General features: G+C 36.9%; 1 protein-coding gene across 5 annotated transcripts in view; it reads right to left on the bottom strand.

Annotated features, from left to right (window-relative positions):
- dmd.1.L (dystrophin, gene 1 L homeolog) overlaps positions 1–24,064 on the bottom strand; it is a 1,148,817-nt gene that overhangs the window by 651,506 nt on the left and 473,247 nt on the right. For 4 of the 5 annotated variants that reach the window (XM_018244933.2, XM_041580924.1, XM_018244935.2 and 1 more), the window contains exons 1-4: positions 21,043–21,173; positions 20,413–20,562; positions 12,268–12,429; positions 5,023–5,133 (exon numbers count right to left, since the gene is read on the bottom strand). In XM_018244933.2, coding sequence (XP_018100422.1) covers positions 5,023–5,133; positions 12,268–12,429; positions 20,413–20,547 — 408 coding nt within the window. In that variant the 5' untranslated portion in view covers positions 20,548–20,562; positions 21,043–21,173. Of the gene's footprint in view, positions 1–5,022; positions 5,134–12,267; positions 12,430–20,412; positions 20,563–21,042; positions 21,178–22,215; positions 22,399–24,064 lie in introns of those variants that run through there. The other variant, XM_018244936.2, reaches the window with a different exon arrangement.

Here is a 24,064-nt window from a genome sequence, read left to right as displayed (position 1 = left end):
GCTCAACTAATTCTTGTGCAAATCAGCTGTGGTTCTATTCCAAGATCACCTGTAATTGGAAAAGGTGCCCGAGCTCTGCTAAATCCACACAATAGATTTTTCATTTTCCCATGTCTGTCTCTTCTGCTGATTTTTCATTTTCTCCTGTGTCTGTTTCTTCTGCCGATTTTACATTTTACCCTGTGTCTGTCTCTATCTCTAATTTTTCATTTCTCCCTGTGTCTGTCTCTTCTGCCGATTTTACATTTTCCCCTGTGTCTGTCTCCTCTGCCGATTTTTCATTTTACCCTGTGTCTGTCTGTCTCTCTGATTTTTCATTTTCTCCTGTCTGTCTCTCCCTCCGATTTTTCATTTTCCCATGTCCGTCTCTTCTGCTGATTTTTCATTTTCTCCTGTGTCTGTCTCTATCTCTTATTTTTCATTTCTCCCAGTGTCTGTCTCTTCTGCGGATTTTACATTTTCCCCTGTCTGTCTCTTCTGTCTATTTTACATTTTCCCCTGTGTCTGTCTCTTCTGCCGATTGTTACATTTTCCCCTGTGTCTGTCTCTATCTCTAATTTTCATTTCTCCCTGTGTCTGTCTCTTCTGCCGATTTTACATTTTACCCTGTGTCTGTCTCTTCTGCCGATTTTTTATTTTACCCTGTGTCTGTCTGTCTCTCTGATTTTTCATTTTCTCCTGTCTGTCTCTCCCTCCGATTTTTCATTTTCCCATGTCTGTCTCTTCTGCTGATTTTTCATTTTCTCCTGTGTCTGTCTCTATCTCTAATTTTTCATTTCTCCCTGTGTCTGTCTCTTCTGCCGATTTTACATTTTCCCCTGTCTGTCTCTTCTGTCTATTTTACATTTTCCCCTGTGTCTGTCTCTTCTGCCGATTGTTACATTTTCCCCTGTGTCTGTCTCTATCTCTAATTTTTCATTTCTCCCTGTGTCTGTCTCTTCTACCGATTTTACATTTTCCCCTGTCTGTCTCTTCTGTCTATTTTACATTTTCCCCTGTGTCTGTCTCTTCTGCCGATTGTTACATTTTCCCCTGTGTCTGTCTCTATCTCTAATTCTTCATTTCTCCCTGTGTCTGTCTCTTCTGCCGATTTTACATTTTCCCCTGTGTCTGTCTCCTCTGCCGATTTTTCATTTTCTCCTGTCTGTTTCTTCTGCCGATTTTACATTTTACCCTGTGTCTGTCTATATCTCTAATTTTTCATTTCTCCCTGTGTCTGTCTCCTCTGCCGATTTTTCATTTTACCCTGTGTCTGTCTGTCTCTCTGATTTTTCATTTTCTCCTGTCTGTCTCTCCATCCGATTTTTCATATTCCCATGTCTGTCTCTTCTGCTGATTTTTCATTTTCTCCTGTGTCTGTCTCTATCTCTTATTTTTCATTTCTCCCTGTGTCTGTCTCTTCTGCCGATTTTACATTTTCCCCTGTCTGTCTCTTCTGTCTATTTTACATTTTCCCCTGTGTCTGTCTCTTCTGCCGATTGTTACATTTTCCCCTGTGTCTGTCTCTATCTCTAATTTTTCATTTCTCCCTGTGTCTGTCTCTTCTGCCGATTTTACATTTTACCCTGTGTCTGTCTCTTCTGCCGATTTTTTATTTTACCCTGTGTCTGTCTGTCTCTCTGATTTTTCATTTTCTCCTGTCTGTCTCTCCCTCCGATTTTTCATTTTCCCATGTCTGTCTCTTCTGCTGATTTTTCATTTTCTCCTGTGTCTGTCTCTATCTCTAATTTTTCATTTCTCCCTGTGTCTGTCTCTTCTGCCGATTTTACATTTTCCCCTGTCTGTCTCTTCTGTCTATTTTACATTTTCCCCTGTGTCTGTCTCTTCTGCCGATTGTTACATTTTCCCCTGTGTCTGTCTCTATCTCTAATTCTTCATTTCTCCCTGTGTCTGTCTCTTCTGCCGATTTTACATTTTCCCCTGTGTCTGTCTCCTCTGCCGATTTTTCGTTTTCCCCTGTGTCTGTCTCTCTCTCTGATTTTTCATTTTTCCCTGTGCTCACTCACTGCTCAGGATAAAGATAACGGTTGCATGGACAACATATGTATAGGCTAAATATGCAGTAGACAGGCAATAATGTGTTCATCTTATTTTGTTATTTTATTTAACAGTCTAATTGTCCTTTTAAAGTGTTAAATCTGTACGAAAATGAACATTTTCGTCTTTGGAAAATATAGTGTTTCCAATTCATCCACAGAACTAGTGATTCCATTGTGTCTTGCACATTGCCACCGTCTATTGATTGTATTAGCTGCATAACTGTAACTCCTTTCCCACTACTATGATCTTTTATGAATAGTGAAACTATCTATTGAGTGGATTTAGCAGAGCTCAGGCACCTTTTCCAATTACAGGTGATCTTGGAATAGAACCACAGCTGATTTGCATTTGATAAAGCACAAGAATTAGTTGAGCATTCACACGTCATTGTCACCACTTATGTAAATGTAACAAAGGGTTTCCAATGACACACTGATTTGTGGATTCTGTAAAGAAAAGTTCCTAACAGTGAAGACTCAGAATTACTAGTAGCAACGACTTCTCATAACTATAAAATAGACAATAGTGACAGACACAGGGGAAAATGAAAAATCGGCAGAAGAGACAGACACAGGAGAAAATGAAAAATCAGAGAGAGAGACAGACACAGGGGAAAATAAAAAATCGGCAGAAGAGACAGACACAGGGAAAATGTAAAATCGGCAGAAGAGACAGACACAGGGAGAAATGAAAAAATAGAGATAGAGACAGACACAGGGTAAAATGTAAAATCGGCAGAAGAAACAGACAGGAGAAAATGAAAAATCAGAGAGAGAGACAGACACAGGGGAAAATAAAAAATCGGCAGAAGAGACAGACACAGGGAGAAATGAAAAATTAGAGATAGAGACAGACACAGGGTAAAATGTAAAATCGGCAGAAGAAACAGACACAGGGGAAAATGTAAAATCGGCAGAAGAGACAGACACAGGGAGAAATGTAAAATAGACAGAAGAGACAGACAGGGGAAAATGTAAAATCGGCAGAAGAGACAGAAACAGGGAGAAATGAAAAATTAGAGATAGAGACAGACACAGGAGAAAATGAAAAATCAGCAGAAGAGACAGACATGGGAAAATGAAAAATCGGAGGGAGACACAGACACAGGAGAAAATGAAAAATCAGAGAGACAGACACAGGGGAAAATGAAAAATCAGAGAGAGAGACAGACACAGGGGAAAATGAAAAATCGGCAGAAGAGACAGACACAGGGTAAAAAGTAAAATAGACAGAAGAAACAGACACAGGAGAAAATGAAAAATCGGCAGAGGAGACAGACACAGGGGAAAATGTAAAATAGACAGAAGAGACAGACACAGGGGAAAATGTAAAATCGGCAGAAGAGACAGACACAGGGAGAAATGAAAAATTAGAGATAGAGACAGACACAGGAGAAAATGAAAAATCAGCAGAAGAGACAGACAGGGGAAAATGTAAAATCGGCAGAAGAGACAGACACAGGAGAAAATGAAAAATCAGCAGAAGAGACAGACATGGGAAAATGAAAAATCTATTGTGTGGATTTAGCAGAGCTCGGGCACCTTTTCCAATTACAGGTGATCTTGGAATAGAACCACAGCTGATTTGCATTTGATAAAGCACAAGAATTAGTTGAGCATTCACACGTCATTGGCACCACTTATGTAACAAAGGGTTTCCAATGACACACTGATTTGTGGATTCTGTAAAGAAAAGTTCCTAACAGTGAAGACTCACAGAATTACTAGTAGCAACGACTTCTCATAACTATAAAATACACAATAGTGATAATTAAGTAAGACACTATTATCAAGTATCACTATTGTGCATTTTGTAGCCATGATAAGTAGTTACTAATAGTAGCTGTTTATCTAGTTACATAATGTAGCTAAGCCAAGATTGAAATGTACATACATTTACATTTATTTAGCTCTGTTACATGTAATTAAAATATAGTTTTTATTGATCTAGAGTTAAAAAAAAAAAAGCACTATCAAGATTCGAATCTAAGACCTTTCATTTCTAAGACCATTTCCTTCACCACTACACTACAATAGTCACATATTGAATGAATGCCGTGGGAGAGGTACTGAGGAAGATGAAACATCGGGAAGCGAGGAACAGAGGGGAAAATGTAACAATGGCAGAAGAGACAGACACAGGGGAAAATGTAAAATCGGCAGAAGAGACAGACACAGGGGAAAATGAAAAATAAGAGGGAGAGAGGCACAAGGGAAAATGTAAAATCAGAAAGAGAGACAGACACAGGGGAAAATTAAAAATCGGCAGAAGAGACAGACACAGGGGAAAATGTAAAATCGGCAGAAGAGACACACAGGGGAAAATGTAAATTCAGAGAGAGAGACAGACACAGGGGAAAATGTAAAATCGGCAGAAGAGACAGACACGGGAAAATGAAAAATCGTCAGAAGAGACAGACACAGGGGAAAATGTAAAATCGGCAGAAGAGACAAATTGAGTGAAAAAATAAAAGTATGTTGGGAGTTAAAACCAGCACTCTATCCACAACGCTACTTCCAGTATATGTTTGAATGGATTTATCTTACTTAGTGCCACAGGAGACCTATACAGAATACAACTTGTAAATAGCGTGTAAGATCAGGCGCCACCTGGTGGTCGTTCATGGAAGCACACCTAATTTAATTTAAGATCCTTTCTTTTCTGAACGTCGGGGCATCGTGTTTCCCTGCATGTAACGCGACCAGCGCGTTTATCTTGATCCGTTACAGCGCGCCAGATGTACAATTCCTTCTGGCTGCATCTGTAGTTATGATTATTTTGTAGGGGGGGGGGCTCTTTCTATAGAGAATCCACTTTAAATGATATTGAAATCCGGTTTATGTTAGGAATCCCTGTTCTAATACAAAGCAAAATCATGAGTACTCAATCTAACCCACGTCCCTTTTCCAGTGTAGTCTTCTGCTTCTGTACATAGACAAGTTAGTTATACTGGAGGTTAAAAAAGGAAAAATAAACTTTTACCTGTGCTATTTCAATCTGTGAGAGGACTTTTCTGGACATTTCTTTACCCTGATTTCTTTTTTTCATTTCATCCAAACTAATTTCATGACTCATCAAATCGGACTGTATTTTCTGTTGGATAAAATACAAGAAAACAAATTTACCAGGGTTTTACATATTCAAGACAGATGCTAAAATTAAGTATGGCAGGTCTAAAAGATGTATACTGTATTTTGACATGGTATATGTAAGTTCTTTAGAGCTGGGACCTCTTGTATTCTTGTATGTTCAGTGTACAGTATACTCCCAATTATTGTACAGTGCTGCAACGCTGCAGAATCTGTTTCCATTTTATAAAGTTCATAGTATTAATAACAATAATAGAAACTCTTTTGTACTAATAATCAGTGTTACTTGGTTTATGCTTAAAAAAATTTTAATAAAAAAAAAAGAATATTTAATGTGGTAAATAGGGAGGAGTGTTGTGTGTGGCATACTTCCCCCCCCCCCATATCACCACTGCAGACTGGAGGGGAGATTTTGATAGACTCTCCCATCCACCTAGTCCCCAATAAAAGAGATTGCAATGGGCTAGAAGAATCAGTTTGGTGCAAGGATTGTGAGCAGCAGGGGTTGGTGCAAGCAGTGGGGGTCAGATGTGAGGGGGATTTCAAACCAAAATAAAATAACTTAATCTGTGTTATCTGACAGTTTAACAGCAAATAGTATCATATCATGTAACCAACATTCTACTCTTTGTGTAAAACTGACTGTGTTAGTACTGCATTCTCAATGTACACAGTTGACGCTATAAAGAGAATTTTAATTTACAAGATGTAGGATATTCAATATAATGTTATTGGCATTATCTCCACAGAGACTAAACATTGTTTGGTTATAAATATATCAGTGTCCTGTGACTGCGAGGATTATGGAATAATATCTGCTGTGTTCTATTAGTTTCAAACCTTCATCTTACTGAGCCATGTATCAGGAATCTGCATCTTCTTCCTGAAATGTAATCGCCATTAGTTGAGCTGAAAATACTATTTCTTTAGTGTAACATGCAGGTTGGGTCTTCATTGCCTGATAATGTTTTTTTAAATGAGCTGCTTCTGAATGACGTAATTTATCATGTCGTATTGGATGAGGTCGAGCCACAGTATAGATAAGTTGTTGACTTTATTATAAAAACATGCTGTTATCATGAGAGAAACAGAATGGAAAAGGCATATCTGAAACTTGACAAATACAGATGATCTATTTTGCTATTTTGCTATACTATCTACAGCTATCCATAAAAGGGTTAAAGAATCACTTGTACTATAATTGCTTCTAAAAATAAAGAATACAAACACTACACAAATCATTCAGATTGACAGGCGAAACAGCTATGCATACAGTAATGTAATGACATTAACATCACATGAAACTGAACATTGGCCTAATTTAGAAGGTCTATGTGTGTGGCTTTAGTTAATTTAGTTAATTAGTTAAAGTAAGTAGATATATTCCTACAGTGTTTTATTTATGTTTTCCCAATGTTAGCTGCTCCTAAGACTCATTCAGAAATGAAAATGCAAAACATACTTATTCTTGATGTTGCCAATATCAAGTTTATAATATGTACCTTATTTTGATGCACAATAATGAAATAACTGTACGCAAGTTGTGTCCAACTTGCTATGACATCAATAATATTAATGGCCATTCAAACTGTGTAAAAGGCTAATGTTTATTGTGACTTTTTGGTTCAACTTAAAGGAGAAGGAAAGGTTAAAATTGAGTAAGCTTTATCAGAAAGGTCAATATAAATACACCAGTAAACTCATAGTAATGCTGCTCTGAGTCCTCTGTCAAAAGAAACAATGCATTTCTTTCCTTCTATTGTGTACACATGGGCGTCTGTATCAGACTTCCTATTTTCAGCTTAAGCCTCCTGGGCTAGGTCTTGAGCATGCTCAGTTTGCTTCTCTCCCCCTCCCTCCTCCCCTCACAGCAGTAATCTGAGCCCAGAGCTATGAGCCAGCAGGAAGAGACTCTGGCAGGAAGTGATGTCACACCAAGCTAATATGTCGGCTGCTATCCTAAGCAAACAGAGAACTTCTAGAGCTGTTTACTCAGGTATGGTAAAGCATTCTGCAGAATAAATATAGTGTTATAGCTTGCACTATGGTGGCTAATCTATTGGCAGTAAATTGCCTTGGTAGCTTTCCTTATCCTTTAAAGAAACAATAATACCACAAAAATTAAAGTGTTTTAATCATTTAGTGTTGCCCTGCACTGGTAAAACTGATCTGTTTACTTCAGAAACACTACTATAGTTTAAATAAACAAGCTGCTGAGTAGCAATGGTGCAAATTGAAAACAGGCTATATGGCACAGGTTAAATAGTGGATAACAGAAAACATTATGTTCTACAGAGCTTATCTGCTATCTGCTGTGTAACCCGAGCCACCTGAGACTGGGAGCTAATTAAAAAAAGGGTTACAAACCTTTTAACTGAATGTCAGGAATCTATCCTTTTTCAAACTAACACCGCGCTTAACATAAACCATGAAATTGCAGATTATTATACCTTTATTTGTGACAAGACTTATCCGTAATGAACACATTATAAGTTTACCATTACAGAAAGAAAAAATATCCAGTAAAAAAACAAAACACCTGACAGACTGGGCATTCTCTCCTGGTTCTCATTTGGGTAATTATGTTTTGATGTATTGTGAGTCAGTAAGGTTGAAACCACCTGGCAAATACTCTGGGGCATGTAAGCTGCCTTGTAAACTAAACGGAGGGCTTCAGAGTAGACCAATGCATATCCATGCTGCTTGTGTCATAATCACAAAAATGTAATACTAAAGGAGAAAGTACATATTTGAAGATACCTTTTAAAATGTTGGTAATTGGAGAATTCTGTATGACAAAGAGAGAAATGAAATTTTAAATGCTGACTTTTATTCCAGGTATGCTGTTATCATGCTGTTTGCTCATTTTTCTAGTTAAGGAATATGGCCACACGGTGGTGATAGCTGCACACTGAATAAAGTGTTCAGTACTTTCGAACTGTTGACATTCCTAAAAATGCATGAATCTTGCTGTTCTGTGGTTTGCCAGCTACAAACTAACCAGTCATAGTAATGTATGACAAGTACTATTTGTCATTTGCACTGTAAAGTATGTGTTGCTTGGGTTTAAAACCTTTTAGTGTCTAATGTAAAAGGAGATCATTTATTCTTTTTACTGGAAGGAAAAACTTGGCAGTTCCTCTAAATGCAGCAATGGTTGAGCTAAATGGAAGGGCTCTGTGTCCCTTTAGATGTGTGTTACACCTCAGTGAAAACTATATAATTTCAGTAGTAACATGGGTAAAAGTTTGCCCGTGTTCAGTTACCCATTGCATCCTTACCCAGCAAACATGCAAAAACAAATTGTCAACCTTACTGGATTGTCCAGGTTTAATACAATTCTCATATGTTGTCTGCAGTGATGTTCCTGTCATGTCTGTGGGTTTATGCAATTTTTGGAATCCAAAGTCATCTTAATGATAAAACTGGGTAATGCAGTTCTCTGAATTAATTTTCTGTCATTATCTTACTGGCATGTCTAAGGTTAATATAGTTATCTGGATCCATTTTCTGCTGCAATCTCACAGGCATATATCAGGTTAATGCAGTTTTCTTGAAGGGGGCCCGCCACCCAAGAAATATTATTCAAAATCCTATTTTATCACATTAGTCAAGCAAAATTAACTTTAATTACACTATATAAATTATTTGAATCTTGTTTCCTTCAGTCTGGGAATTCATAATTCTAGCAAGCAGGCAGGAGCCATTTTGTGGACACTGTTATTAAGGCCAGTGGCGGAACTTCCGGGGGAGCAGGGGGTGTGAGCGGGCAAGGGCCCGCACCCCCTCAGGGCTCCCCGGCAGTCTGCGCGCATATTCCCGGCCAGTTCTGGGAGTACGGAGGGGGGCGGGGGGCCTGGCTGTGCGTCCTGCACCAGGGCCCGCCCCCCTCTAGTTACGTTTCTGATTAAGACAAGCATTGCATCATCTCAGAATCTTGTTTGTGCACCAGAATGGGGGACCTGATGTCCATCCCCATGCACTGGCTACACAATTAAACAGTGAAGAAAATGGGGGAATGTAGGAAGAGCAGTGAGATCTAGGAAGTGCTGAATGGAAAGTGAAAGTAATTGTCTGCCCCGCCTCTATGCCTAAGGCATAGAGGAGGGTCAGACAATATTTGATTGACAGCTGAGATTTTTAAATGCGCTTACAACAGCTATGAATGCTTTAATAAAAAATAAAAATTGGATTTCATGTTTAATTTGAAAAGGACTTTTATTATACAGATTTTTGGGGCAAATTCACTAAGATCCTAAATTGCGCCAGCGACAGCTTCGCCGCACTTCACAGGCGTAGTTTCGCCAGCACTATCAAATTCACTAAAATGCGAAGTTGTGCTCAGGGAGGCGAATGGTAGCGAAGTTGTGCTACCGTTACTATGTCAGGCAAAGCGAAGTTACGCTAGCGATGCCTAATTTGCATACGTCTCGAACTTGAAATATAATCGACATGTAATACGCTGCAGCGATTACATTACACTACACAAGCCCAGGAAACCTTTAAAAAATAAAATAAAGGAGTTCTATTGCCCTACACATGTGCCCACTGTATCGTTGAGTTGCTATATGTTAGGAAATGTAGGGGGAAGGAGGGTACCCCCAGAAAAATTTTGATCTTTTTCAGCCTATTACCCTTTAAAAAGTAAAAGACAGCAGTGTTTTTTGGGACTTAGAAAAAATTTCAACTTTTTTTGAATCAAGCCCTATCTACTCTATTGCACTTCGCCTGGTCTGAGGTGGCGAAGGAAGTCTGGCGCAAGGGGTAACGTTCAGTAAAATGCGCAAGTTAGTGAATTAGCGTAGTTACGTCCCTTCGCCATAGCGCAACTTCCCCTGGCGTAAGGGTGCAAAGTAGCGCTAGAGTAGGTCCACTTTGCTAGCGAATTTACGCCAGCACCCATTAGTAAATCGGAGAAGTAACGAAATGACGTCACGCTGGTGAATTTGTGCTAGCGTTAGCCGTTTCGCGCTTTAGTGAATTTGCCCCTATGTATCTGGGTGACAGGTCCACTTTAATTCATTCTCTGCAGTTATCTTTGCTGGCATATCTGGGGTTTATTCATTCCTTTTTTCCTAAAATAATCTTATGGAAATGACTAGGTTTAAAGAAATTTTCAGATGGCTAAAGGCAGTATCAAGAGATTTTCTGTACGACAATAAGGGTGTAGCCTCATACGTTTTCAGCTCCATGGTTCATTCAGAACATTTTTTTGACCCCCAAGATTCACAAGCCCCTTAGAGATGCATGTGCCACACAACTTCTTTGAAGGTTATGATCTGCAGTATTACTGGAACATGCTGCTGCATTAATGCAGATAAATAGTGGCTTACATGCACAACAGAGTCGTGGCCCACATATAATTGTGCTGAGAGAAGCTGAAGCTGCTGCCTTTATCGACATCATTGCCGAATAGTCACAACTTTATCTACTGACTCTCTTGATCTGTTTAGTGTCCACTACCGCCAGTGGAAGAAAGATTGCAAATTTTAATGGGCAGATTTATCAAGGGTCAAATTAGAATTTTGAAATTTGAATTTTTGAATTCAAATTTTCATTTTCATTTTTTATGGTCAAACTGTCAAATTCGACTAGGGAATTGTTAAAATTGGATTCACGTTTTTTAAAAATTTCAAAGTTGATTTTTTTTCTTTAAATTTTTACACTGGCCCTTGAAAGGGATACTGTCATGGAAAAACATGTTTTTTCATAACGGATCAGTTAATAGTGTTACTCACATGAATGGGGGCAGCTGGGAAACTGACTATATGTCTAGCCCCATGTCAGATTTCAGAATTGAATATAAAAAAATCTGTTTGCTCTTTTGAAAAATGGATTTCAGTTCAGAATTCTGCTGGAGCAGCACTATTAACTGATGTGTTTTGAAAAAAAAACATGTTTTTCCATGACAGTATCCCTTTAAGAACTCGAATTTGAGTATTCACCACCATAAACCTGCCGAATTGCTGTTTTAGCCTGTGGAATTTGGAGTTGTTTGCAGCCTTCCTGACATTCAAGTTTTTTTGGGCTGAAAAAACTCGAATTGAGTTTGAAAAATTCTAATCGAGTTTATGGGTCTCCCGAATTTTAAAAAATTAGATTTTTTTAAATACATTTCAATTGGTTGAATTTTGAGTTCATGGAAGTGTATGGGAGTTTCAAATAACTCTCATGAACTCAAAATTCGACCCTTGATAAATCTGCCCCTAAAAGTTTGCACCAGGGTGTAGTAATAAAAGTTTTTACTAAAAACATTATGTTTGCTCCAAAAGATTACACCACCTCCAAGCTATGCATGAATACAATGCTCAATGCAATAACAGCCTCACAAAGAATGTAACAATCTTAATTGTGTGATTCTTTTTTTTTACATTTCCTCATACATTTTCAAAAATATTCTAAAAATATGCAAAACTATTTTCAGAGCTGACGGTAAACTGATAAAATGTACCCATTACTTTGAGTTATTATACCTACATACATATATTTATAAAGCTTAGTATTCCATAACTCCATAACCAGGATACAGAATTAAAAAGGATAACATGGTTGATTCTTTCACTATTACTGCTGTTGTTATTATTGTGCTGGCATTTTTACACTATGCAGAAAATATTAGTTGAGAAGTCCCCTAGGCAGCTATTATAGATAACTAGTTCATTTTCAGGTGAGTGGGCCTACCATGCAGTAGTGTCACTAATTACTGTAAGTTTGTCAGTACACTTCCTCCAAGATCAGCATACAAAAAAGTGTGGCAACATTATTAAAGTTGTTTAAGTCTGTATCAATTATTTTTTTTTTTTTTCAGGTTTAGAAAATGTAAGTTTGAAGATGCTACAAATATTTCATATCAGCAAGATGATGTTTGCACAGAATCACACAAAAAATACAGACAAGTCAGATGGGGAATGTAAACGTTCCTTGCATTTAGGATGGCAATGCAAGGTCACACTCATCTCACATAATCAAATCTGATTACGTAACCATGGGATGACTTTCTGGGACAGGCACACTAATCAGCTTTGCACTACAGGAACAATAACACTGTTAATGCAATAAAAACATTGCTTGCTAGCGTGAAACGAATGGCATTTATTTTATCCATGTTGAACATTGTGGGAAGAGGTTAACAGCCTACCTGTGCTTCTTGTGGAACCTGGGCAGCATCAGTTCTGTCTGCGATGTAGGCCGTCAGCTGTCTGTCAGTGTTATTGAGAGCCTCCTGTATCATACGAATAGCTTTGTCAGTTTCCTGGGCAGACTGTATACTTTGTTCAAGAACCTTTTGTCTCCTCAAAGCCTGTGTAAGAAAGAGAGAGAGAAACATGTTATTAAGTCTGTTCATTTCTGTTTGCTACACGGTACATGAATTTCATTTTAGGAAATAGATTGTAAACAAACAAAAGCCACCTTTTTGTAAGACGAATTTCTCTGACTTTTTGAATTCATTTAGGCTGCCTTAAAATGTACTGGATATGAAAATGAAACTAGGTAATTAAAAGATAAATCAAAATTAAAACCTAAGCATTATCCGAAATCTCTTTCAGCACTATTGTAAGGCACTGCAAAAATCGTTAAAAGGAAAGCGGCACTGAATCCTGTAATCTTCTATTCCGAGGCCTGTCCTACGCTTTCCTGATCTCATTATGTAGTTCAAGAGATTTTATGCACCGCAAATAGGGTCACGGTCACCACAATCCAACATAAGCGAGTGCAACAGGAAGGTATGAGTACATTTAAAAAGCAAGATATTGGCCAGATGTCCATAAAGCATTAATAACTCTTATTAGACTACTCTGCTCCTTAGAAGACTAAAATTATATATTATAAAAGTTAAATATTCTAAAAGCAAAATATCGTAAAAGACAACCTTGAGTTTTCAATACACACACACACATATATATTTATGTATTTATTTATTTATTAATTTATATATAGTAGACCCCTGATTTTGCATACCCTGAATTTATGTTTTACTTTTTCCCGGATTTTATATTTGGTTTGTTTGGTCCCTTGAAATGTACTGTCATTTTTTTTAGTCCTATGATTAAGTAGTATGTTATTGATTTACCGCAAAATGATAGATCATTGAACTTCTCTTTTTGGCTACATGTATGAATGTATAACTTTATTTGTAAAGCATTGTTAAGGAGTCACCGCGCTGTACAGTGCATACAAGTACACTTTATACAAAAAGTATACACGGGGGAAGACAAATCACTAAATAAATATACACAGAATTCATATCAGGATGAAGAGACATAATAATACTGTTTGGTGTCTGTTTCCCCACCGCAACCTTTTCTGTAGGGTCTTCTATATTTTTCAAAGCTGGAAGTGGCAACCCCAATGCAGGACCCTCTTTGTGTGTAAGGAGCTTTAGGTCAAATAGATTCAACTGATCAAATGCCCTGTCTGTTTAATGAGATAAACAGGGAAATGTTATTTTTTAAAGACAATTAGTGATGGGCGAATTTGTGCAATTCGCCGCCAGCGAATAAATTTGCGAAACCCCCGCGAAAATTCGCAGCAAAAATTCGCAGCAAAAATTCGCCGGCGTCAAAAAAAAATGTTTTAGCCGCGTCGGAAAAAACGGACGCAAATTCGCCCATCACTAAAGACAACTATTTATTTACATATTAATAAGGCACTTTACTGGAGGCTTCCAGTTTGGGCTATGCATATTGATAGTAAAAAAAACATCTGATGTGAATACCACATGATCAGTGATATTGAGACAGGTATGGGATCAGTTATTTGGAAGCCCATTATCTAGAAATGAATTATGGAAAGTCCATCTCCTGTTCACTCCATTTTATCCAAATAGTCCGAATTTTTATTAATGATTTCTTTTTTCTCTGTAATAATAAAACAGTACCTATAAACTTGATTCAAACTAAGATATAATTAATGCTTATTGGAAATAAAATCAGCCTATTGGGTATATTTAATGATTTCATTACTTTCCGGTATATTTAAGTTATGAAAATCCAAATTATGGAATTATGGAAAGAATTTTGGATAACAGGTCCCATACCTATAGAGCCATGTGGGGATTGTCACAGTCATAGATGACTATCTCTATATATATTGATATTCTAAGGTGACTGTATCATTAAGGCTGGAACTGAATATTCCATACAAGTTTTTTGTTGGCAGATTGAACTGGTAATATCTTCAATTTTCTACTGCTGGGGTAAAAAATTGGTACTGCATTGCGATTGCCCCAGGACCGACCCCTAAACAACAAACTATACATTTTCACTGATTTGCCTTAATTTATTTTGTATCTTTGTGTTGTTGTTTAGGTTTTTCATTTCGTATTGAATTTGTACTTTCCAAAAATGTATGGTTTTCAGAGATCTTTGTAATGCTAGGGAGCCCCACAACACATAATATGTGGGTAGGGAGGATTTTCACAGAAGGTGACTTGATACCTGTGAAAATTCATATATACTATTTTATTTTAGGGTCCTTACAAGCCACATACAATATTCACATTGGGCACCAACTGTTCAGTATACCCTATGCATTCATATTTAATATATTGTATCCTTGCATGTATGAAATTGTGTGTAAATGTAGCAAATTTGGTGATTTTAAGAAATATCATAAAAAACGCTTCCTTTAGCATAGCTTTGCAGTGCGATGGATTGGAGTAGAAAAAGCATTGCTATGCATTTTGGATTTTTCACATTGTGAACTTTCCAAAAATATATGGTTTTAATAATACGCAGACAGGGAGCTTTGTTCATAAAAGGTGAATTAAAACCGAGAAAATTCATAACCACAATTTCATGAGGGTCCCTCTGTGACACATCTATGTATATTAGGAATTAAACTGTTCAGTATAACCTTGCTGCTGGTATGTCACGATCGGCACCCTGAATCCAGAACCAGTGCTAGGCTTCCTAGTCTCAGCTATTTCTTCTGCCTAAAACAGCCGCCTTTCACTTCGGGAGTAGCCCTCCGCTAATTGGATGCCGCCAGGTCTTAAAAGCAAAATGTTCTGGACGAGCAAAGGGGCACAATTGTTTCACCAAGGATACTGGATGGAAGACACCAAACAATACAGAGTAGACAGACAGGCTGGGCCAGCAGAAGCAGAGTGAAGAATAGTCAGACAGGCTATGATCAGCATTGGAGAGCGTAGAATAGTCAGGCAGGCAAGGGTCAGCTTGTAGAGGTCAAAATAAACAGGCAGGCCGTGATCAGCTAGGAGAGGTCAGAATAAATAGGCAGGCAATGGTCAGGATACCGGAATAGCTGCAGGATTCATGAAGAATAAAGCACCTAGGAACTACCAAAAAGAACCTAACAACAGGCAATGTGCTCAACACTGAAATCCCTTTAAATACTGTTTGAATTTGCGACAATGACGTCATCATGGCGGCGCATAAATCGGAAGAGGGGAACCGGCACAAGATGAACAAGGACACATGCGGCGTGCGTCCCCGTCAGAGGCCACTAGACCACTAGGGTAACCTTTCGTTACATGGTATTTTATGTTTTATTATTGTATGTAAAAAAATGTCCAAAATAAAGTAAGCACATTGCAATTTTAGGTGATTTTTTAGAAGTGTCTTTAGCAAAGCATGTTTGGTAGTTTTAGTAGAAAGAAATCCTTGCCCATTTTGGATTTGTCCCAAAATATATGGTTTTCAGGGGTCATCATACTGTTAGGGGTTCTTATAAAGTATATAAAGCATGCAGGGTGCTTATTTTGCAGCAGCCTGTGTTAGGAGCAGTGACATTTTTTGCTTTTTTGCATAGACAGTCACATCAGGGGGTAGCCAGTGGTGTCAGGGGCTGGGACTATGCCAAATAGATCAGCCCCTAATTTAGAAAAACTAATAAGCAGTTTTCACCCAGATAAGTCTTTTGAAAACAGGGTGCAAACTTGTTGAAAACATTTGATTTTGACTCTGACTTTGACACTGTGATTGGTGCATATATCTTTAAGACACTGTTTAAACACCATAAAAACTATTTTTATTGAACTAATTGGAAGCACACATTAGTGGTTTTGGGCTTATTTAGAATTTACCAGGCAGCTTAAAGAACCATGTACAATGTGATGTTAATAACTGCATGGTAATTGGTAAACAATTGTGTACAATTAACTCCAGGAAGATTAAAGTTGTTTATGTAACTTATTTTATTAATAAAGGTACAATAGGTGAACTATGAGCATCCTATGAATAAAGAATATTTTGGGTGAAAACTGGCGAGTGCCAATATTGGATACTTTTTCTAGTTGTATATTGACTTGTTTAGATTGGTAATTTTGTCCAGACACTGTCAATAATTCTGGGACTTACCCATAAAAAAGTAGAACTGCACATGATAATTCAACTGAATTCCTGAGTAAAAGCAGCTATTTTTGCTTGTTAGAGAAAAGTTTATCAAAATAACAACAGAGGTGGTAAAGATTTCTCTTTAACATTTAAAATAAAGTAAAAACATAGCTGCAATTGTGATGGAGCACCATTTCTAGAGTTTCTTCATTTCATTGTTGACATGTTTATTTATTATTCGATTTCCTAAACTGAAGATGTTAGAACCACTTTTGTACAAGCTTATCTTCCAGCATCCAAAGCCAAGAGCTAATTTGCTTAGTTGAAGTAAATAGTAGCTAGACTGACACAGGTTTAGAACACGGTAACTGGGGATAAAGCTATTAAGTGCACTGTTAGTGCATTTCATGTTCCATATCTCATTTATGAGATTTTCCACACCAATCTCTTTTCTGAACAAGGATTACTAAACTATATGTATAACTGCTTGGAATATTAGTTTTTGACTTTCTCAGCACCCATCAATGCTATAAGGCTATGGAACTAAAGCAAGATAGCTTTTTTATGGTTATAGCACAGCATGTATCTGTGGTGCTGTGGTCAGGAAATCAATTTTCTTTTTACTGCAACAAGAGGATTTTTTACTTTGTACATTGATGCCTTGGACATAAAGACTTGAGAGATGCTAAATGCAGTCCTCTGTATTTTTCAGTAAATATACAGTTTTGTAGTCCAGTACCTGGAGTAAATATACAGAGATGAAGATACTGTACTGTAATTACAAGAGTTACCAAAAAGAAGTTACGCATAGTAATCTTCAAGTACAACTGTACCCCCTACAACACAACAGTTGAGTCCATTATCATTAAGCCCCTTATCCAGAAATCACTGAAATATAGGAATGCCATTTTGTATAGTATTCCATAATGATGAGCCAGCAAAATTTTGCAAAAAAGCACTGGTGTCTATTGGATGTGAAATTAGATTGCTGTTAAGGTATTTTTAAACTCTGCAATAGCATAGACATTTCCTTTTTCTTCTTAGAGAAACTCCATTCCACTGTGCTACAACTGTGTTTTTGTCTAAAAAGAAGCATTTCCCATTGTGCCAGTCTGTAGCGAAGAAAGGAAAATCTGTGATGTCACTGCCATGGGATCACCTATATGTACCTTGTACTTGATGATAACTAAGCTAGAATAAATCCATTATGGCAAATAAAAAATCCAATTGGTTAGTTTTTAGACTAAAATGTTTGGGGTGAGTATTGGGGCTCAGAACTGCCCCCTTTTTCAGACTGCTGGCCTCTAGATCAAGATGTAGGTAAGAAGGAGGCGGAAGCTGGAGAACTGCCAGAACAGTTTCTGCTGTATATATTTGTGGTCTAGGCACAGGTCATGGAAGGCAAAGTTCAAAAATTATAACCATTATTGTTTTTGTGCTACAACAATTTACATAACTGATGATAAACTTGTTTTCTTTCCTGCCCTTGGAAATCATCTCATCATTCCAAGGGAGTTGCATTCTGTTTTCAACAGTTCCAGTACATTTCACCTGCTGATAGAATGGTCATTGGTATATCAGGCTAATGAATAAGAGAATAATTAGAAACTGCATTAGCATCCTACCTGAACGCTATATAGCATTCAGATAAGCCTCAAATGTATTAGGTAGCGGACTTCAGACATCCTAAACCTACATGGCTCCCTATCTTACATACCTTCTCCTTACTTCCTTTTAATCTCTACAGTAACCCTGATTAATAAGAAGGTATCCAGACTTCCTTCGGTTAGTTCTCCAGTTCTGGACTATGATTACCAATGTAGCATGAAGCCCAAAATTACTACTCTACTGATAAAGAAATGCTTAGTCCACAGTTCACAAGTGAGTGTTTCAGCCAACAGAGCCCCAGGCTACTGCATCAATTGCATGGAAACCCCCACTATATGTAACTATTTAGCAATACTGTTTGACAGTATTGTGGTTGTATTAACTGTGGAAATAATCTGTCTCATAAGGATCTTGTTAGAAGAGTGGTGGTCTTATGAGAGCAGCATGGAGGTGGATGATACTGAAATCACAGTGGATTGGACAGAATCCCATAGAACACTACATGAGTATGTCAGGTGATAATTTCCTGAAAACATTTATGTAGACATTATTTAACAAGAACTGGTGTATTTTTTGATTGCTTAGAATGTGGTGCTTAAACTAACAGACCCATGTGACATTACCTTTTGAGGCTTAAAAGGGTTGTTCACCTTTGAGTTAATTGTTAGTATGATATAGAGAGCGATATTCTAAGCCATTTTGATTATTTGTTATTTAGAATTTTATTCAGCAGCTCTCCGATTTTCAGTTTCTGCAGTCTGGTTGCTAGGGTCCAAACAGATGAGTAATAAAAAGGACCAATAACAATAGCCTTACAGCATTTGTTTTTTAGATGGAGTCAGTGACCCCCATTTGACAACTGGAAAGAGAAGAAGGCAAATAATTCAAAAACTCTAAAAAAATAAATAAATCATAATTTTTCAAATCATGAAATTTTTTTCAAATCATGAAAAGTTGCTTAGAATTCTATAACATTAAGGGGGGTATTTATAAAAAGGTTGAGTTAGTGAGATTTGTGAGGTTTTTTTCCCACCTCAAATAAACTCACAACTTGAATGTTTGCTTATTTATGAAAAAACTTGAATGCAAAAAAAAATGCCCTCGAAAAACTAGAATTTCTTGGGAAAAACGCAACTCGACCTTTGATAAATAACCCTAAACGTTAACTTAAAGGTGAACTACCCCTTTAACATATTTATATTTTATTTTGTTATTTTAGTTTGCTTAATTGAATTTTAGATGAAAATATTTCACAAATCATCTAACTGAAGAAATCATCTTATAAAATAACTGATTGGTACTTATACTGCATTGATAAATTTAATACAAAAGTTATAAATAAAAATTTTTTTGGATTCAGTAATGGATGATGCAACATACAGGGAAATGCCTCAAGGGGTATATTTACTATGCTATGTAAAACAAAGTTTGCCAAAAAACGGTGTAAAAAGCTGTGTAAAAAAAATTTATTTATCAAAGCGTATATTATTTTACACCATGTGAACACCAGATTTGCCGTCGTTCTTGTGCATTGCTTCTGGCGGAAGTCACTGTAAGAAAAAACTCGTAAAAATTTTGAGCCGTTTTTTATACTGCAAAGCTTGACGATGTGTGGTGTATTATCCCGCTGTTTTTTACACAGCATAATAAATATGCTCCCAATACAAACTGTTTTAATCTGATTACATTTGAAAAGGCCTGAATACAGTTGTTAGGGTTGTACTGGAGTAGAACCTAGATGCAGGCAAACTGGGTTTAGTTCACTGAAGCAAGCTTCTTAGAATTTCCAAGAACTATAATGACCACCCAGTTAGTTACAGGAACAACACAGGGTAGTAGTGCTTACTGCTACAGAATTGATGCAACATAGTAATTATTGCTACAGAATTTTAACAAAAAAAGCACCAGCTTCTAACCAACCAGGCAGTCTTGGATTGCCAAAGACCAGAAGAACTGAAAAGCGAGGGATAGTGGAGTAAGAAACTGCTTTAAGCCTTATATATAGATTGCTGTGAGCCAACACATAAGTCATTCAGGCAAATTTACAAATAAGAACTTGCGCTAATCACTTGTACTGGAAACAAGCCAGCTTGTCGAAGGGCTATAAATTGCCTCTCACCATTGCTGATTGGCCAATTCAAAACCTACTTTTAACTTCTGCCTTACAAAACAAAAATACAGAATAGCAAAATTAGTGCAAATATATATCAATATATTTGAATTTAGTACATATATATATATATATATATATATATATATATATATATATATATACATATATACTGTAGATATACGCCCTATTTCATTGCACTTCATGAATCTACACTGAGATATTCATGAACATGTACAGCATTTGGAATTTGCAATGTATTAAGTACCTCTTGCTGCACTTCTTCCCAACGAGTATTAAATTTCTCCAGCTTCTCATTGATCAGTTCATCCATCACACCTCCATCAGTTAAGGTCTGAGCAAGCTCCCTTATCTGATTGCGATTGTCTTCTGGGTGTTTCATAATTTTTTCTATGGACTGAAATAAAACTGAGGTCAATAGGCAATGTAATAAAAGTCTTGTTCTGAGCTGATCTTAATGGCAATGCATTAACAAAATGGCCTTGAAAATGCTGAGACCAAATAAAGTGATATAAGTAGCATTTACTGTACACACATTTTCCTGATGCAGCTGCAATGAGCTAATCTATAGAACTGTTACTGTATACCATCATTTCCTTTATCAGAAATCCATTTTCACGTGAAAAGTATATTATATGGTGAAAATGACATCAGAATCATAGATATCTTTTATGGTACATAATCTTCTTGCAGTCCACAAAGCCAGTTCGTTAGACCTTAGTGACATGATTAAAAAAGCATAAAATAATGTTCCCTGAAACAAAACAAAATAGTCTCACTGATATTTCACTGATACTAAAGTATCTACACGGTTGAATTGTACTGTTCTTAATAGTGCCCCTTGTCAGACTTTAAATAGTTGATCCCGTAATCATACCGTTAGTGCTTCAGCAATCTCATCGGCACCTCCTTTGACAGTATCAGTTGTTTTCAACTTTGCTTCAACTTCATCTAACCACTTGTTTTCAGCTTTTAGGTATGATAACAGTTCACACCAGCAAGCCCAAACTTCCTGTGAATGAAACAGTTCATGATTTTTTGGCAACACTTGATTGAAAAGTATTACAAAGGTTCATGATGGTTGCTTTCTGATGATAGTGCTTACAGGTTTTAATGTACTGCCATTACTTTACTGGTCCATGTGATATTTCTTTTAAGAAAAATATAATAATGGAGAATGCTAAAGATCATTTCAGGAAATGCTATATGCTTTGATATTTCTGTTATGTTGCATTGATATGTCCTCTAGTGCCTACTTTTTAATATTTGATTTACTATCTCAGATAGTAACACAATATACTTGTCTCCTAATAGATCGTTTAATCACTGTCACTCTGTCTTTTAACTTATATGTTATGGTTTCTAATGGCTATAAGCTTTTTTTTATACAGTATACATCTTCTCCAGTGGCATAACTAGAGTGCACTGGGCCCCCCTGCAAAAACTCTTCGGAGAGGCTCGGTGCACTGCGATACCTAACAACCCACCCACTTCCCGCCCCACATCCACCCACTTCTCCCAATAACCATGAGGACTGCTACCTCTGCAGTTACACCACTCGTCTTTTCATTTCATTTATGGTTCATAATTGTACTTATTCCCCATAGATTTCCTCTATATCATAATGCTCTTAATGAGTATTCCTTGTTTTATTACTTCCATTAACTTTGTTTGTGCCTATCTAAAGTGTAGCTAGAAACAACTTTTTTTATCCCATAATCTGAAACCTACGTTTTTTTTAGTTGATTTTTTTTGTTTTGAGAACACAGAAGTTCCAAAACATTAATACAATCTTTGTGTCCTGATTAAATATACCCTTTGCAAGTTTAGGAGGGATTTCAGAACAGTTAAAATGTATTTCTATGGGTTAGTTCATTTTTAATTTGCTTCAGGTGAGCAAAGTCTTCTGGGAAGTCTCTATGGATATACTGTATCATGAACTTCAGAATATTTTCTACATTTTATTCTACAAGTTATTACTTTTGTACTTGCGTTAACACAACACTCAATCTTAGAGCATATTTAGTAAGACATTATTCTTATTACATGCCTTCAGTGTTTGGCATTTCCCATTAAGCCTGCTGCAAAGTCGTTCATAGTTTGTTACCAGAACATCAAGCTCTTTTTTTAACGGTTCATGGGCTGCAGGTGGAGCTGTTGCAATAAAATTATTTACAGAGCCCGTCAGGAGCTTTACTTTGTCTTCCTTTTGTGCTGCTTCTTCTGTTGCTCTCTGGAAACACAAACAGTTATTTTTAGCATTGTAAGAGAAAACAATTTGTTTAAACACTATGATTCCAGACAGAGAATGAAGACCAAAGAAGAGAGAATACAATTAGATATATTTTACTACAATTCTTCTTTGAAAAGCAATTTTATTTCACTGTAACTGTAATAATCAGAGAGAGAGAGAATATGATATTATGCTGGAATTACTGAGTGTGCCATGCAAACAACGAATTTAAAACACAGTAATTTTTCCTACTGGGATAGCTATTTGATGTATTCCTGAAACTTTTTATATCCTTGCTTATAGCTTTTACCAAAGTCTAAATCTGAAGGTTCTAACTAAATATATGACATATTAGAGTCTGTCAGGTTAATTATTGCCCTGCCCGTTTAATTGGCAATTAGTGATGGGCGAATTTGCGCCGTTTCGCCGTAAAATTCGCGAATTTCGCGTGAAATTCGCGAAACGGCGAAAAATTCGGGAAACGTCGCCGGCGTCTCGTTTTTGACGCCGGCGCCCGTTTTTCCGACGCCGGCGAATTTTTTCCGCGAATTTTCGCGAGAGTTTCGCGAATTTATTCGCTGGCGGCGAATCGCGCGAATTCGCGCCTGGCGAATAAATTCGCCCATCACTATTGGCAATTTAATATTTTTGAAATGAAAACTTGCCCAGGTTTACAAGTAGGTGTCATTTAAGCCTTGGCTTACCGTCTCTGGGCTTCATTCTTGTTTTCAATCCGTGAAAAGACCCTGCATAGTGAGCTGCATTTAGTAGTACAGAGTTGTAGAGCCTTACACCATATTGGCATTTAATATTATGGGTAAAAGTTGATAGAGCTTTACCTTTCAGGAGTACAATATATTGTATACATAGGGGGAAATGTAATGAAATTCGCAAAGAGCAAAACCTTGTAAATAAAAATTTGCAATGTAAAATTATTCTTTAGGGTGTTGTTGCATTGTGAATCTTAATTGTGCATTGTGAACCTTTAACACCTGCTCTGGAGTTTCGTTAAATATTTTGTCACAAAAAACGGTTTGCAATTGCGAAATTTTAAGATACACTGCGAACGTTCACAAAAGTCGCAAACTTTGCAAGTAAGTAATTGAGGTCTTAAACAATCAAAATGGCACAAACATGGTCACTAATGGGGCGCAGGCATCTTTTTCAAACATTTTTTGCAACAACAAAGCATATTACATTCCCCCACTAGTATGTATACATGGCTTTGTAAATATATTTAGGTCCTCAAAGAGATACTGACACTAAAAATTAAACCTTTTTTATATCTATCATTAAAATTTATTTCTGAACATTTATTATAATGTTATTATACTGTTGATATATAATGTTATTGGAACAGACGGAAATCTTGTTGTACAATATTAATCAACAAATGTGTAAAATTCCAAATAAAAACAAGTTCGAAAAAAAAATTATTTCTAATAATATGATTTTTTTTATTTTGATTGCTTTTTTGCAATGAGCAGTGGCTTTTGATAAAGTGTTCAAAGAATTGGTGGCTCCCAAAGTAGAGCTTTGCCCTGTATTGTAGGTGGTAATGCAATATCGTTGGGGGCAGCTTGAAGGTCAGTAAAGATAATATAATTTCATATTCCTACCCTGTTTTGTACAGGGTAAAGTCTTTAGATAATGCCTTATTGTCATC

Source organism: Xenopus laevis, chromosome 2L (assembly GCF_017654675.1).
Source record: "Xenopus laevis strain J_2021 chromosome 2L, Xenopus_laevis_v10.1, whole genome shotgun sequence".
NCBI lineage: Eukaryota > Metazoa > Chordata > Amphibia > Anura > Pipidae > Xenopus > Xenopus laevis.
The sequence above is the reverse complement of the archived record's forward strand: the minus strand, read 5'-3'. Positions and strand labels throughout refer to the sequence as shown.